This window comes from Rhincodon typus, chromosome 4 (assembly GCF_021869965.1).
Source record: "Rhincodon typus isolate 14 chromosome 4, sRhiTyp1.1, whole genome shotgun sequence".
Classification (NCBI taxonomy): domain Eukaryota; kingdom Metazoa; phylum Chordata; class Chondrichthyes; order Orectolobiformes; family Rhincodontidae; genus Rhincodon; species Rhincodon typus.
Window position 1 is genome coordinate 27,626,873 of NC_063335.1, and position 17,689 is coordinate 27,644,561.

The 17,689-nt window shown below is 43.5% G+C and overlaps 2 protein-coding genes across 2 annotated transcripts in view; both read right to left on the reverse strand.

Moving 5' to 3' along the window:
- The window catches only part of sulf1 (sulfatase 1), a 270,640-nt gene that overhangs the window by 168,982 nt on the left and 83,969 nt on the right, over window positions 1–17,689 (reverse strand). The gene's annotated exons all lie outside the window — the stretch shown is intronic.
- Window positions 6,825–10,143, reverse strand: spice1 (spindle and centriole associated protein 1). The gene has a single exon (XM_020514512.2). The coding sequence runs from the start codon at window positions 10,035–10,037 to the stop codon at window positions 7,578–7,580; it is 2,460 nt and encodes an 819-aa protein (XP_020370101.2). The 5' UTR covers window positions 10,038–10,143; the 3' UTR covers window positions 6,825–7,577.

Sequence of the window (17,689 nt, forward strand, 5' to 3'; positions counted from 1 at the left end):
CTTTGATCCAACTCATCCGTGCCAATCAGACATCCCAATCTGACCTAGTCCCATTTGCCAGCATTTGGTCCATATCCCTATAAACTCTTCCTATTCAGGTACTCATCCAGATGTCTTTTAAATATTATAATTGTTCATTCCATATATGCACCACCATCTGCACAAAAAAGTTACTCCTGAGGTCCTTTTTAAATCTTGCCCCTCTCAGCTTAAACCTATTTCATTTCATTATGGACTTTCCCACCCAAGGGAAAATAACTTGACTATTCACCCTTTCCATGCTCCTCATGATTTTGTAAACCTCTATAAGTTCACCCCTCAACTTCCAACGCTCCAGGGAAAAAAGCCCCAGTCAATTCAGCTCTCCCTATATCTCAAATCCTCTAGTCCCAGCAATTCTCTTGCAAATCTTTACTTCACCTTCTCAAGTTTAACAACATCTTTCCTTTTGAAGGGCAACCAGAACTGTACACACTATAAAAGTGGCCTCACCAATGTCCTGTAAAGCTGCAACATGACATCCCAACTCCTATACTCTGTGTTCTGACCAATGAAGGCAAGCATGCCAAATGCCTTCTTCACCACCCTGTCAAACTGCGACTCCACTTTCAAGGAACTATGCACTTGCCCCTAGGTCTCTTTGTTTGGCAACGCTCCCCAGGCTCCTACCATGGAGACTTTACTCATTGCAGTTTAGGAGAATGAGAGGTGATCTAATTGAACCACATAGAATTCTTAAAGGATTTGACAGGGTAAATACTGAGAGGATGTTTCCCCTCACAGGAGAGTTTACGACCAGAGGACATAGTCTCAGCATGAAGGTGTGCCAATTTAGACTGAGAAGAGGTGGAATTTCTTCTCTTAGAGGATTGTGAATCCTTGCCACAGACAGCCATGGGGGGCAGTCCTTATGAGATAGGGCTGAGATAGATATATTCTTGATCAATAGGGGAATCAAGGGTTTGGTGCGAAGGGCAGGAAAGTGGACATGAGGAGTCATGATCCTATTGAATGGTGGAGCCAAAATCAAGGGGCTGAGCGGCCTACTCCTGTTCCTATTTGTTATAGTCTTGTGGGCAGGTGGAAACTAACTTGTCATTAAGCATTCTGGTTTAAGAATTAAAGAAGTATGGAAACTTGCTTTGATCATTTCCCCATTTTGTTGTAAATCTATTTATAACCTAGGTTTTGTACAAAGGCCTTCTGTTGATCATTAGTAGTTCTGAAGCATGAACAGGAGTCATTTGTCATGGCGTGTATGCTACAAATGTCAGTACTAGCTCAAAGATAACATCTAGCTCCAAGTCAAAATGGTGTGGGTCTGAGCTCCACTCCAGAACATATAAACTAGCCTGGCACTTCAGTGCAGCAGTGAGGGAGTACTTTTATATCTGAAACATGGCTTTTGAATGAGATATAAAAAAAGAGCCGTGTGTGATTTCCAAACTTGCATAGTAATGAGGTTGTAGACTGCTCGGCGAGCTGGTGGGTTTGGTTGCAAATGTTTCCTCACCCTGCTAGCTAACATTTTCAGTGTGCCTCTGGTGATGCGTCGATGTTCTGTCCCGTTTGTTTTTAATTGCCTCAGTTTGCTGAGGTGGTTAGTATTACTTCCGGTTTTGTTTCTCAGTGGTTTGTACACAGGTTCTAATTCAATGTGCTTGTTGATGGAGTTCCGGTTGGAACACCAGGCCTCCAGGAATTCCCTGGCATGTCTCTATTTGGCTCGTGCAATTGTCAATGTGTTGGCCCGTATTCCTCTAAACTTTTCCTACCCATGTACCTGTTCAAATGTCTTTTAAATGTTGTAAGTGTACTAGCATCTACCACTTCCTCTGGCAGCTCGTTCCATATACACACCGCCCTCTGTGTGAAAATGTTGCCCCACAGGTCCCTTTCCCCTCTTATCTTAAATCTATGCCCTCTAGTTTTGGACTTTCCTACCTTGGGCAAAAGACTTTGGCCATTCACCTTATCTATGCCCCTCATAATTTTATAAACTTCTTTAAGGTCAACACTCAAGCCCCTATGCTCTGGTGAAAAAGGTCCCAGCCTATCCAGCCTCTCCTTATAACTCATAGCCTCCAGCCTCGCTAACATCCTTACAAACATTCTGCACTCTTTCCAGTTGAATGATGTCCTTGCTATAGAAGGGTGACTAGAATTGTATGCAGTACTCCAAATGAGGCCTTACCAATGTCTTGTATAGCCATAACATGACATTCCAACTCCGGCACTCAATGCTCTGACTGATGAAGGCAGGCGTGCCAAATGCCTTCTTCATCACCCTGTCTACCCGTGACTATGTATCTGCACCCCTAGGTCTCTCTGTTCGACAATACTCCACAGGGTCCTACCATTAACTGTGTAAGCTCTGCCCTGATTTGTCTTACCAAAAACCCCATGCATTTAGCTAAATTAAACTCCATCTGCTGCTCGTCAGCCAACTAGTCTAGATGATCAAGATCCCCCCTTATACACTTAGGTAACCTTCTTCACTGTCCACTATAACTCCAATTTTGGACCCAGCACTGATTCTTGCATCACATCATGGGTCACAGGTCTCTAGGCTGAACTACAACCCTCTACCACCACCCTCTGTCTCCTACCTGCAAGCCAATTTTGTATCCAATTGGCTAGCTCTCCCTGGATCCCATGTGATCTCATCTTATAACCAGTCTACCATGTGAAACCTTGTCTAATCTAAAACTATCCTTACTCTTTCTAGTTATCCACAAATATCCACTTCTCCACCTGGGCTTTTCATTTCTCAATGGAATGCACATTCATTGAGAAATCTGATACTCTAGTTTTGGAAGCAAGTACATCATTGCTGAAGTTAATATGAAAGTCTCTCATATTATGCTCACTCTTCCATGGGTGATCCCTTACTTTAACCATATCTCTTCACTCAAGATCTAAAATGGTCTCTTCCCTGTTTGGTTCCATGGTGTATTGCTCAAGGAAGTTTCTCAAATGTATTCCTTGAATTCATCCCCCCAACCAATTTTGCCAATTTGATTTGCCCAGACAATATGAAGATTAAAGCTCCCACATTTATTGCATTATCTTTGTTTGAACACCTGTTATTTGATTAATGCTCTGCCAGCAATATAGCTACATTTGAGGAACCCTGTAAACTATTCTAGTTAGTCTTTTCTGTCTCTTATTTATCTCCCCCTGCATAATTCTTTTTCTACTCTTCTGAATGAAAATCCTTCCTCACTTGCCCTTTTGTCACCCTTTATTATCAGGACTACACTAACCATTTCTTCCATTTTGTCCGACTATTTGAAATGTCAAGTAACAGCATTAATTGAGTCTAACATTGAATGACGTGTAATAAAGCATCCTTTGGCCATTATCGTATCAATGACACAGATAAGGTCAGTTTTGTCTATCCCAATTGTCCCAAGAATTGATGGTGGTTCTTGTTGAAGCAGTGAAGTCCTTTTGATGACGTGTTTTTTCTCTTGCCACTAGTTATGAAGCTCTCCTTATGAACACAATAATGAAGAAACAATAACATATGTCTAGGTCACGATGGTGATTTGGAGGAAATTAATACGTGACATTGTTATTCTTATGCTCTTGGTGGTACTGATCACACAGTGTGAACGCCCTACTGGATAAATCTTGATTCAGCATGATTTGATGATGATCAAATCATGTTTGACTAATTTGCTCAAGTTCTTTGAAGATGTAAAAAGCAAGGTGGACAATAGGGATCCTGAAGTACAACTAGACTTCCAGAATGCATTGATAAGGTGCCTAAAGGTTAATACACAAAGCAAGATCACTTGGGATTGTGATTATTAGATTGGATAGAGGATTGGCTAATCAACAGAAAGCAGAGAATCAGGATAAATGGATCTTTTTCTGGTTGGCAAGATGTAGGTACCTGGGTGCCACAGGGTTCAGTCCTTGAGGTCACAACTATTTACAATCTATACTAATGACTTGGATGTGGGGATATAAAGTACTGTTGCCAAATTATCCAACGAAACTTAAAATAGACAGGAAGCCAAGAAATTAATGAAGAAATAAAAAATTTACAATTGGATATGGATGTTAGCAGAATGAGCCAAAATTTGGCAGATGAGTTTAACGTAGATTGGTGTGAGGTTATCCATTTTTACTATTAAAATAGAAAGACAACTTATTATTCAAATGGAGGGAAACTTTAGAGTATTTAGGGCAGCACAGTGGCTAGCACTGCTGCCCCACAGTGCCAGGGACCCAGATTCGATTCCAGCCCTTGGGCGACTGTGTGGAGTTTGCACTTTCTCCCCATGTCTGCGTGGGTTTCCTCCCACAGTCCAAAGATGTGCAGGCTAGGTGGATTGGCTATGCTAAACTTCCCGTAGTGTTCAGGGATGTGTAGATTAGGTGGGTTACAGGGGGATGGATCTGGGTGGGGTGCTCTGAGTGTCGACGTGGACTTGTTGGGCTGAAGGGCCTGTTTTCACACTGTAGGGATTCTATACGTATATATAGTATTTCAGTGCAGAGGGATCTGGGTATCTTCATGCATGAATCACAGAAAACTAGTATACAGGTACAGCAGGGAACATGGAAATCAAATGGAATTTTGGCATTTATTGTTAAAAGAATAGGGTATAAAAGTAGGGAAGCTTTGCTGCAACTGTACACGGCATTAGTGAAACTGCACCTAGAGGGTCCTGACCCAAACATCAACTTTCCTGCTCCTCTGATGCTGCTTGGCCTGCTGTGTTGCTCCAGCTCCACTTTGTGTTATCCCAGTGTTCTGTGCACTGTTTTGGTCCCCTTGAGGAGAAATGCTGGAGTATTGGATGTACTTCAGAGGAGCTTTTCTAGACTGATTCCAGGGATGAGGGGTTTCGTTTATTGAGATTGCGCAATTTAGGCCTTTACTCTCTTGACCTTTGAAGAATGAGAGGAGATCTAATTGAAGTATACAAGGTGTTAAAAGGGATTGACAAATGCTGGCCAGCCAGCAACACCCACAACCCACGAATGAATAATTTTTTTAAGAAGAGTATAAAAAAGATGTTTCCTCATGTGCAAATATAGATTGAGAGGTCATTGCTTTAGGATAGGGGGTAGCAAATTTAAAACAGAGAGGAGGAGAAATCATTTCTCTCAAAGGTTCACGCATTTTTGGAATTCACTACCCCACAGTGTGGTGAATGCTGGGCCACTGAGTAAATTTAAGGAGCAGATAGAGTTTTATTTAGAAATGGGTTGGATTATGGAGTGCGGGCAGGAAAGTGGAGTTGAAGTCAAGATGAAATCAGCCATGATTTTATCAAATCCTAAAACAGACTCATGGGGCTGAATTGCCCACTCCTGCTCTTAGTTCTTACATTCAGTTTCAGAGTGCATTCTGCAGATCATACCTAAGGAATAACTGTGGTAGATAAAGAATGTTCAGTCCTTACTAAGAATGTGAAGGTGCCAGTGTTGGTCCTGTCCTCACTAAGGTCAAGCTTCTTGAATATCCATTTAGCTGTATCCAAATGGGAAATCATGAGTCTTTCCCATAAGGAGGAAATGTCCTTTCAGCAACCACCCTATCAAGCCCCCTAAGATCTTATGTTTCAATAATATCATCTCTCATTCTTCTAAATTCCACAGAGACCTAATCTGTCCTGCCTCTTCTCATAAGGTAACCTTTCCACCCCAGGATGCAGTGGAATGAACCTCAGTAGAGGGTGAGACAGGAAAGAGTCAGGTAGCAATTGGAGATTCAGAGATGAAGGCTGGGAAGTCAGGGCTTTTGAAGGGTCAGGATCAGTCAGGAAGTGTTGAAAATGGGTGGAGGATGGCGGGAGGGAGGATATCTTATTATTATTATCTAGGAATTAGCTACGGTTTTAAACTCATTCAACATTTCCTTAGCAACAACCCAGCATCTGATCTCTCCCAAGTCTTCCACTTTAGCTCAGAGACAAGCATGCAGGATCCACAAGAGCTGAGGAACACCCATCAGAACTTTTTTTATATCCAGAAGTGCACTTAACCCACCAGAAATTTAAACTTTCCACGCAATTCTCTCTGAATCAGTGCAACATGACTGTGTGGGTCCTGACATATACCTTTGCGAGTTACATCCAATCTCTGCCTAACTAGACACTGGAAAATCTGGATAGGACATGATAGGAACCTCAGACGAAGGTAGAGAATCACCCATTGGCATTTTTTTAAGATAACTTTCAAAAACTTCAATCTTGCAGTCAGTGCTGCATCGTGCTTGATGATGGGAATGTTAACTAATGCTTCCCTCCTGTCACCTACCAATTATCTTCAGCAGAACGTCATCGAAATTCTCAGGTTTGATCCGTATGATGTTGGACTGTCTGGTGGATCAAGATATAGTCAAGGTTTGGAATGGTATGGATTTGACGGTACAACCTGGCTACTTGTTGCATCATTGCTTGACCAGTCTGTGGTACAGCTCTTTCAATTGGTCTGAGTGGCTTTAATCTTACCCATATACAATGACAATGACCCTTCCCTAACAGACATTAGCTGAAAGAATTGAATTGTTACAACATATCACAAGCTTTCATTTAGTTTCCTGGTACTAACCCTTAAATTACAAACTTATCAAATTTAATTCCACATTGTGACGTGACTCCTAAACTCTCAATTTCTAAGTTCTTACTCCTGTACTAAAATCACTAGGCTTCAGTAATCATTTAAAAAGAATATGAGGGTGATGATCACAACTCGGGACCAATTATTATACAGATAGATGAAGTAGTGATTGGCAACTCTGAAAGTAATAGCCCCACACCACATAAAAGAACAATTACACCATGTAAAAAAGATTTATTTTTGCGCAAAGTGTGAGTGCTTTATTGAAGTAACTAAAAAAATTGCAATGTATTTTTATATTTAAAATAGAACACATTTATAAAATGTTGCCCCCTCAAAGACAACTGCTTGTGTCAGGTAAAAAAAGATTAGAAAATGATTTCAGCAACTAATGGAGCACACGCTACCACCCCTCAACCCCAAACACATGCTAGTGAATCAACAATTAATTTTTACAACTCATACTTATTTTTAATTACATCAATGGAACTAAAAATCAGGAATTTTGTAAAACGCACTGCTGATTCAGTACTGCTGCATGTAGCTCCCCCTCCCTCCATCCCACCCCATTCTCACATACGCTTAGAAAAACCAGAGAACAGGCAAGAAAATTCTCAACATTTCTGAACCATTATAAAAGCTGCTTTGAGGCTAATTACCTCTGTGAATCAATAAATTAACACAATTCATAAGTATAGGTAAAGATAGTCAACTGCTGGGAGCACACAGAAATTTAAAGTTACAATTTGTGCTAAAATAGCATAAAACAAATAAATACAATTTGAATCATAAAGAAAAGGACAAAACTTTGGAAACATGTTAGTCACCATCTGTGGGGAGTACAAGTTGATCTTTCTGGTGCCAAGCCTTTAGAACCAGGATGTTCTCATGCTCTGATTTCCAGTATTGGCAGTATTTTTCTTTTTACAGTTATGAAAGCACTTCTGTTAGTTATCCAATCACCCAAATGTAGATTTGTAATTTCAGCATTAGAATCAAATGGTATGAGTAGTCAGTGCAAACCAACCTCGTTTTTCTAATCTCTCTGGCTTCAATCTTTGAGTAATGGATGTTCCATTTCCATCACCTTTGTCCAGATGTAGTGAGGAATTAGTTCTACTGGCATTATCTGTTGATCTATTGCTATTTATTTCACTAGCAGGACAAGGTGTGCTCTCTGAGGAAGAGTCCAAACCATTGGGCAAAGGGATCAACACATCCAGTGATTTTCTGCCAGTTTCTGTCCAATTACCTTCTGGTGGAATAGGAGAAATGGGTGGTGAGGCAGAATCACCAGAAATTTGTCTCTGCTGTTCAATCAACTTCAGAAGTTTGCTGCGTGCTTCAGCACTCTGGTAGTTGAGCTCAGTGATCCTCTGCTGAAGGCTATCACAAGGTCTGGGCACAAACCTTTCAATCTGTGGTGCAGAATTAGGTAATTTATCAATATTGAATTGGCTAAGTTGGGCTTTGAGAGCTGAATTCTGCAATTGGAGCTCAGTGATCTGAGCAAGCATTGCTTCATGTTTAAGCCACTTGTCTAAAGTTTCAGCTTCCATCTTGTTCTCCTTTGCTCCCAGAATATCTGTCGCTGCATCAACAGTTCCTGGTTGTTGCATTTCAGATGAATTACTAACAGGCAAAACAGGAGTCAAGTTCCTTTGTCCTTCATTAGCATTACTAAAATTGCACTGCTGGGCAAAATCCTGTTGACCTTGCAGCTGGTTTGGCATTCCTAAGTATTCTATAAAGTTGTTTTCTCTTTGTAGTTCAACAGATGTTCGAGCTTCCTTATCAATTTGCGAGGGATGCGCACAATTTGATTTCAGGTATACATTATCAGTCAGGGGTCTTTCTTGAAACAAACTGGCTGTAGTTTGTGATCCGATGGCTATTTGACTGTTCCTCTGTCTTGGGGGAGAAAGCAATACAGCAGAGCCAAATAAATGCTCAGGTAAACACTGACCTCTTCCAGCTCCTTCTAACACAATCTCCCTGTACTGATTGATAAAGGGCAGTCTTTTACCCAGGTTTTCTGAAAGTTCGTCTCCAGGATTTGGTGCAGCCCTTATAATAGGTGCATTCATGTTATCTTGTCTGCCAGAGTAAATACAAGTATGTAAACTCCGTCCTCCCAGTGCTGCCTCACCAACTTTGCAAGCATCAATGTTTTCTCTTGGCTTCGGTTTGTTTATTTCTGCTTCCAAAGATCCATGCAACATTTGTTTCATTACGTGTAGTTCTTCATCTGTTTTCATCATATAATGATGCATAGAAATAATTTCATTTTGCATTGTTAGAAATTCTGCAGTCAGTGCATCAATTAGTGTTCGCTGTTCTGTGGATTTTTCCACAAGTTGCTGTTGATGTTCTTTCTCCTGCTGCTGTTGAATTTCATTCTCCTTTAGATAGTGGGTCAGTTGGCTTATCAAGCTGACCAAGGAGAAGGTGAAACCTGTTAGGCTACGACCTTTCTGTGGCAACCAGCCCGTAACTTTGCGTCCCGTCTGGCGTTGCAATTCCATCATCTCCTGGTCAATCTGATCAATCATTTCCTGCAGCACATCGAGAGTCAGTTGCTTGTCCTCTTGATTGCTGTCTTCTGTTCTTCTGGTCGGCGTATGGCAATTTTGGCACCCTGGAAAGCCGTTTTTTGAGTTCCTTGAACCAGGGTGAAGGACTTGCTGAGTTACTCTTGCAGTCTCGGTTTGGAATGAGTCTGCACTGCCTTCAGCTTCACTTTGCACTCTTGACTTTGCTCTCTGGATTGCCGTGGTGGCGTTTAAACTTGTGTGGTTCCCTGAGGCATCACATTCTGGTGTGCATGGAGTCTCCGGGGTCTGGTTGGGGTCTGTATGGGACCACTCTGATGTAGCCTGTGGAGTTTTTGGTGGTTTCCCCTGCAGGGAGGGATGGTTGCTGCCATCGAAGGCTGCAGCATCTGCCTTTTTCAGACTATCCCGGGACGGTGGACGGTCTGGGATGGTGTTGCCGGTCTCGTTGAGGGCCTGGGAGTCCATGACCGACTCGCTGAGGAGGGACAGCTGAGTAGGCCGCTCCCAGCTCGGAGCCAGCAGAGCCGCCTTCCCGCAGCCCGGGGCCGCCGTCACGTTGGGGAAAGCGGCGTGGAGGCGCGGGCCGTCGGCGAACAGATCCCGGACTAGAGCCAAGGCCCGGTCAGACCTGGCCAACACGTCCTGCAGCTGCCACCGGTCGAGCAGCAGCTCGTTGACCAGCGGCGGCTCCTTCCCGGGAGCGGCGCGGGGTTTGTGGAGGCCGAACCGCCGGTTCCTGGACTGGCGGCTGTGCCGGCGCCGAGCGAGTTCCTCCGGGCTGGCCCGGTGCACGCTCAGGTCACTGATGGTACTGTCCCACTCTCTCCTCGGTGGTGCCGCCGCCTTCTTCTTGCGGCCTCTGCCCGCCGCCTGCGAGCGGCTGCCCCGCACCAACGACATCCCCGGCTCGTAGGCCCGAACGGAGCGCGCTCTCCCGCCGCCACTTCCAGCGCGCTCCCATCGCCAAGTGCCACCAGTCTCTGCGGCGCGCGCCCCCGCCAACCGCGTCCCTGCACGGTCCCGCCGCCACTCTCCCCCATCCAGCGCGCCCCCGGCGCGCTCCCTGCGCCAGTCACCTCACAGCGCGCCTCTGTCGCCAACGGCCACCCACCGCCACTGCGCGCGCCCCCGGGGCCAACGGTCCCCTCCCGCGCGCCCCCCGGCGCCAACGGTGCCTCCCGCTCGGACCGGGCGGTCCTGAGCGCCGCTGAGTGCTAGTTTCAGGCTCAGTGTAAAGGAATGTGAAAAAAAGATTAAAAACTACTTTAAAAAAGAAAAATCTCCGATCAATCAGGGATTTGGACTTTTAAAAAAAAACTACTGGAAACTTTGAGCGAACGACACGTAGAGAAGAAAGAACTGCAAGTCTTACCCAGCCCCCCCACTAAAGGTCATGTCCAAAAACAAATTTCTTTCCGTTATAGATGTCTCTTTAAATTAATTTAAATCCCACAAAGAGCTGCTCGGTTGTGGCAAGTCATCAGAACAAAAACGTAACAAATCTGCCTCCTTTTTAGGGCACCGTTAACAGAAATCATCCAAATCAATGAGAATTTGTGCCACCCATGCTGCCTGACCACATATCTCTTTCCGGGATTTACTGTTTTCATTGAGATTTGCGGTGTTTTTTTTTCCAGTTTACTAACATGTTATTATTGGGCTCAAGATTCAGTTCATTGGGGCTGTTAAGGGTCTTGGCAGGGTAAATGCTGAGAAATGTTTCCATTCAAGGGAGAGTTTAGGAGCAGGGGGTATAGTCTCAGAATAAAGGGGTGCCAATTTAAGACAGATGAAGAGGAGTTTCTTCTCTCAGAGGGATGAGGGTCTTTGGAAATCCTTGCCACAGAGAGCTGTGGGCAGCAGTCTTTGTGTATATTTGAATCAGTGGAGGAATCAAGGGTTACGTGGAAAAGGCAGAAAAGTGAGGAATGTCAAATCAGCGATGATTCTATTGAATGACAGCACGGGCTCAAGGGGTTGAGTGGCCTATTCCTGTTCCTATTTCTGATGTTCTTAATGCAAAATGTATTGTGTAGCACTAATGAATTAGCTGCAACGGTCAGGTAAATAGAATAGAAATTTATTGTTCTGTGTATTTTTACATGAAAAATACAGTGAAAAGTTTTATAAGTCACTGCATCACAGCACCTGTGGACAGAAATCAGACACAATAATAAAAAGACAGTAATGTTAAGACTAGGTTCATCACAGTTCAGTTAACAGCTCCTGGGCTCGGGATTAAGGAACGGTAGAATACCCTGAAGATGCAGCCAGGGCTAGACTGCCATGCTGGGTCGCTGGAATACTGGGCCGGAAGCCTCCGCTGAAAAACACTGTCGTTCTCGGCCAAGACTGCTAATCTTGGATGTGTGTCAATGCTGTCACTTTAAAAGGGTTATTTTGACCTGGGTTTTTTTTTGAGAGGTTGTAAAGGCAGAGGAACCAAAGTGGCTACCAGAGATGGCCTAAGTCAATAATCAGAGGATGCCTTTAGGTTTTTTTTTAAAACAGTTGTAACAATGGAAGGAAAGTGGCCAGTTCTCACATACCAACCTTCTCATTTTTTTAGCTGTAGCAGTCAGAAGCTGCTTGGGTTCCAGAAGAGTTGGAGCTTCAGAAAAATGATTCCTGGATGCTACATTCTCTGAAATCTCTCTTGATGTTGTTTCCACCTGGATTGGAGAAATGCGTGTAAGAATCTGTGTCTGAATTTATGGGATGTTGTTATATTGGAGCCTGAATGACTGAGTTATGGTAAGAAATCTGAAAGAATCTCACAAGAAGTCAAGTGAGGCCTATCATGACACGGGGAACAACCAGTAGTATTTTCCAACAGAGATGTGAAGCAAAATTCTTGCTATGGATTAGCAAGATGCCTATTTAGGGGCGTTATTGCGTATTGTCAGCCTAATTAACTGCAGATCTCACCTTATTAACACCTTCTTATCCTACAACCTGGTGCAACCAAACTAGACAGTGATGAATCTTGACATTGACGTCTGAGTGGGCACCTGGGCACTCCAGCTTGCTGCTTGCTCTTAAAGACTTCCATTTCGCACACCTACCACCAGCACCTTGTACTTGTCATCTCTAGGGTTAGTGATGGCATGCAGCCCATGTCTCTGGACCTTAGCATTGTACATTTGCCAGTTCCTGCACATCATCATGATGATCCAATTACATTAAGCTTCTGCAGTTTAAAATTCTAACCAGAGGCACAGCGATAATTATAATCTCAATGCTACTGCAAGGAAACTTTATATCCAGGGACAGGCATCAAACTCATGGATTAGAATGGCTGCATCTCACGGCTGTTCACTTGCTGTCTTATCACTGACTCACTCTGAGTCTACCTGGATGCTTACAGCATTTCTGCAGTGCCTTGACTTAGCTTTTTATGTCTTGCCCCCTCAGCCAAAGCTACTGAACTCTCAGTACTTCTGTATTGCATTTCCATCTAGTGCAGATATAAAAGAAGGAAGGTTGTCACTATTCCTCAGTCAAGTCAATGGAGACAACCTTCAGTTATGGAGGATGCGCATACAGTAAGTCAAGGGCAGTCCCTGATACTAAGTCTGGGGATCTGGACGTGGTCAGTCAGCTGCTTGGGCTGTCAGGGCCAGGATCCTCTCATAAGGGGTGAGGAGCTGAATGTCGAACAGCCTACCATCTGTCTTAGCTCTTTCTGCCCTATTGTGAGCTGTTTTTTTCTATAACAAGAGAAAGGGAACTGTTAAGGCAGATGAACATGGCTGGTACAGCTGTTAGTACTGCGTGCAAGTGGAGGAAAAGTGGGGAGTTGTCCTAAGCGAATGAGTAGGCAGCATAGAGACCATGCAAGGTGTGAGGGGTTGGGATGGAAGAGAGAGAGTGAAGGAAGATATTGCATGCAATATTGAGAGTGATAGAGCATACGTTTTGGTAGGAAACAAGTGGATTAACAAAGACAGAGTGAATCTCATCTTGCAGAATGAAGGTGATGGCTTATATTCTGGTGAATCCAATGTGCATTGAGCTTCTTCCTACACTCCTGGGCATTCCACCATATGACTGAGGCTGCACTGACCCAGACTGGCAAGGTCTGGTGTCGTGGCACCCTGTGGCAATCCTAGGAGAAGAGGACAGCCCTCCTCTGTAGCACCCTCCACTCAAGGATCTCCAGTCACCTGTCCGCAAAGCGTGATGCAAAATTTTCGCCTCTTTGCCACGTCTGGGGCAAATGTCACAAACTGTGCAGGGCAGTTCTGGACTGACAGTGCCTGTCTGGGTGCACAATGGCCTTTTAAAGATGATACTGTTAACACAGATGCTAGTCCATTCTTAGTTATCTGTACAGTGATGAGTTCTTTTGGCTAAGGTAAGTGGTAGAATCGGGCTAGCATTGGACAAGAGGGATGCTATGGGGGCAGAGTAGGTTGTTAATGAGTTGAAATTGGGCTGAGTGTGAGAAACTTGTTCGGCCTCACAGACAGAAACCATCCATGAAACTTGACAAAATTGACACTGCCAAAAATATGCAAGATCCAACCCAGTGCTCCCAACTGAATCATATGACACTGGTAGTTGATACATTTACTAGCAAGGGAGCTCCAATGTTGTAGCATCGAAAATTAGATTAGTAAAACCACATTTTGAATTAGTGCTTCTTTGCACACTCATTAAAAAAAAGTCTCAGCTGACCTCCATCTTATTGAAATTATTATTGAAATAATACTCAAGTTGTTAACTTTGTTATGTTTTTAGATATTTCCTTCTTATTGTTGCTAAATCCTTCCTACCTGGTCATGTTCTATGAGCAATAAACATATATCAGCAAGCCTTCAAAATCTATAGATCAAGATGAGAAGAATGAGTGTTTCTTCTAAATCAGTTGCCAAAGTATAAAACCTCTCAGTTGATTAAGTTAACCAGGTTCCGATATTCTGGCTTTTAAAGGCACTTTACAGTTCACAAATAATCCACAGTTAAAACGACAAAGCTCTCAAATCAATTGCCAAACTCTTCAACATGACTTTCTTTGGGCCTCAGATGAGGTCTGCTCCTGATGAAGGCTTACACTTTATAAATTAGATCAGCAAGCCATTCTTTTCCCAAAAAGCCTGAAAGAATTGCCTGTACTTGTTGGTTTAAAATTTTTCTTTACTGCTAATCTTGTTTAACTGAATGGTACAATTTTCTAATTCAATCAACTTTAACTCCTTTCTTCTCTTTGCTAAGTTGGATCATGAAATGATACAGAAACAATGTGGTCGATAGTATTTCGAAAATGCAAGTTGTACGCAAGTACACTGAGTGACTTGAGTTTTGATTGGCAAATCAGTCCCTGTTGCCACATATTAATCTGTGACATTGCACTGCACTGTCAAACGAGAATCGCAAAATTACTACAGCACAGAAGGAGGCTGTTGAACCTATCCTGGGATAGTAAGAACTGCCGATGCTGGAGTCAGAGATAACAGAATGTGGAGGTGGAGGAACACAGCAGGCCAGGCAGCATCAGAGGAGCAGGAAAAGTTGATGTTTTGAGTCGGGACCCTTCTTCAGAAACCTATCCTGTCTGGCTCGCGGAATGTCATTTCAGTTACACCAATCACTAGCATTCTCAGATAACCCTGCACATTGTTCTTTTTCAAATAAGTAAATCTGTTTTAAGTGCATCAATTGAACTTGTCTTCACCACAATCTCATCGAGTGCATTCTAGACCCCAACTACTTACTGCATGAAAAGTCTTTCTCTCATATCAATTTTGCTCTTTTGCCAATTACTTTAAATCTATCTCTGTTTGGTCTCGGTACTTTCACAAATGAAAACGGCTTCTCCCTATTTACTGTATCCAGTTCTGTCATAATTTTGAATAACTCTATCAGATCTCCACTCAGCTTTTTCAAAAGGAAAACAGTCCTAACTTCTCCAATCTGTGCTCATAGCTGAAGTTCCTTCTCAAAAGAACCATTCTTATAAATCTCTTCTGCACTGTGTCCAAAATCTTCACATACTTCCTAAAATGGCGTGCCCAGAACTGGATGCAATACTGCACGACAAAGTAATCTTATACAAGTTCCACACAACTTCCTTGCTCTTGTTCTCCATGCCCCTGTTAATAAAGACACCCTTGACTCATGGAAATATAAACACACATCTCTCTGTTCCTCCACGCACTCTCAGTACTTTGTTTTCATTAACCGCTACACTCTATCTCCTGTCATTCAGTCAATCCTGTGTCCATATTGCTACTGTCCGTTTTATTCCAATAAACTGTAACTTTATTCACATATCTGTTGTGTGGCACTGTATCAAATGCAGTGTATTAAAGGGTAGCAACATTTAATTACTTCCAAAGACTTAAAAATTTTAAGTACTGCTCATTAGCAATGACAGAATTTGCTACACCACTCAACAAATTACAGTATTGTTAAATGAAAACATTCAGATAATACACAGTTCACTGTAGTTTGTAATTATACCTTATCACATTTTCGTTTAGAAGTAGTGGGAGCGAGTGAAGAATCATAGAATCCTTACAGTGCAGGAGGTGGTCATTTGGCCCATCGAGTCTACACCAACCCTCCAAAGAACATCCAACCCAGCACCCTCACCAATCCCCGTAACGCCGCATTTACCTCCAATACAAGTATATCCCTCCTCGAGTAAGGGGACCAAAATTGTACGCAATACTCCAGGTACAATTTCACTAAGGGCACAGTTGCAGCAACACTTCCCTACTTTTATAGTCCATCGCTAAAGGAACAGCAAATGAGTATGCCACTACTGTTACAGACTTCATTAGTAAGTATGTAGAAGACTGCATGCCGAAGAAGTTAATTCAGACATTCCCCAACCAGAAACCATGGATGAACTTGGGAGATCCACTTCCTGCAGTAGTCCAGGTCTGAGGCAGTAAGGTCTGGCGACCCTGACCTATACAGGAAATCCAGGTACAACCTTCGCAAGACCAGCAGGGATACCAAGAGGCAATACCACCCTAAGGTTGAGACTCAGACTAACCACATGGATACCCATTGTTTGTGGCAAGCCTTACATGACATAACAAGCTACAAAGCGAAGTGGAACAGAATCATGGGCAGCAGTACATCCCTACCTGATGATCTCAATGCATTCTACGCTCTCTTGGAACAGAAGGGCAGTAAAACAATATCATCTGTCCCATCCACCTTGGGTGCACCTTTACCCACAGTCACTGCCGTAGACATTAGATCGACCTTATTAAGGGGACCCCACAGAAAGCAACCTGCCCAAATGGAGTCCCCAACCTTGCACTCAGATCCTGTGCAGACCAGCTGGTGGCAGTATCCGCAGATATGTTCAACCTCTCATTACTATGATCTGAAGTCCTCATCTGCTTCAACAAGACCACCATTATCCCAGTGTCAAAGAAAAATCATGCAACATGCCTCAATGACTACTGCCCGGTGGCTCTGACCTCCACAATTATGAAGTACTTTGACAGGTTGGTCATGGCTGACATCAATTCCAGCCTAGTAAATTGCCTTGATCCCTTACAATTCACCTATCGGTGCAACAGGTCCACAGCAGATGGCATCTCCCTGGCCCTACACTCATCCCTGGAACATCTGGACAACAAGGATACCTATGTCAGGCTCCTCCTTACTGACTACAGCTCTGCCTTCAACACCATAATTCCAAATAACCTCATCTCCAAACTCCAAGACCTGGGTGTCTACTCCTGCCACTGTAACTGGGTCCTCAACTTCGAGTTCAACAAACTGCAGTCAGTAAGGATAGGTGACAACAACCCCTCCACTATAATCCTCGACACCGGTGCCCCGCAAGGCTGCGTACTCAGCCCCCTACTATACTCCTTATACACACACAACTCTATGGCCAAATTCTGCACCAATTCTATTGCTGACAAAACCACTGTTGTAGGTGGGATCTCAAACTACGACGTGACAGAGTACAGGAAGGACATAGAGTGCATAGTGACATGGTATAAAGACAAGAATCTCTCCATTAACATCAGCAAAATGAAAGAGCCGGTTATTGACTTCAGGAAGTGGAATGGAGGGCACACCCCATCTTCATCAATGGTGTTGAGGTGAAGATGGTGATGAGCGCCAGTTCCTCGGAGTGACCATCACCAACAATCTGTCCTGGTCTACCCATGTTGACACTATAGTCAAGAAAGCACAGCACCGCTTCTACTTCCTCAGAAGGCCAAGGAAATTCAGCATGAACATAAAGACTCTTACAAATTTTTATTGATGGACCATTGAAAGCATCCTATGTGGATGCATCTCAGAGTGGTATGGCAACTGCTCTTCCTAAGACCGAAAGAAACTACAGAGAGTTGTGAGCCCAGTCCATCATGCAAACCAGCCTCCCATCCATTGACTTCATCCATACTTCTCTCTGCATTGGGAAAGCAACCAAAATAATCAAAGACCCTTCCCACCCTAGTTATACTCTCCTCCACCCTCTTCTGTCAGGCAGAAGATATAAAAGTTTGTATACCTGTACAAACAGATTCAAGAACAGCTTCTTCCCCACTGTTACCAGACTTTTGAATGGA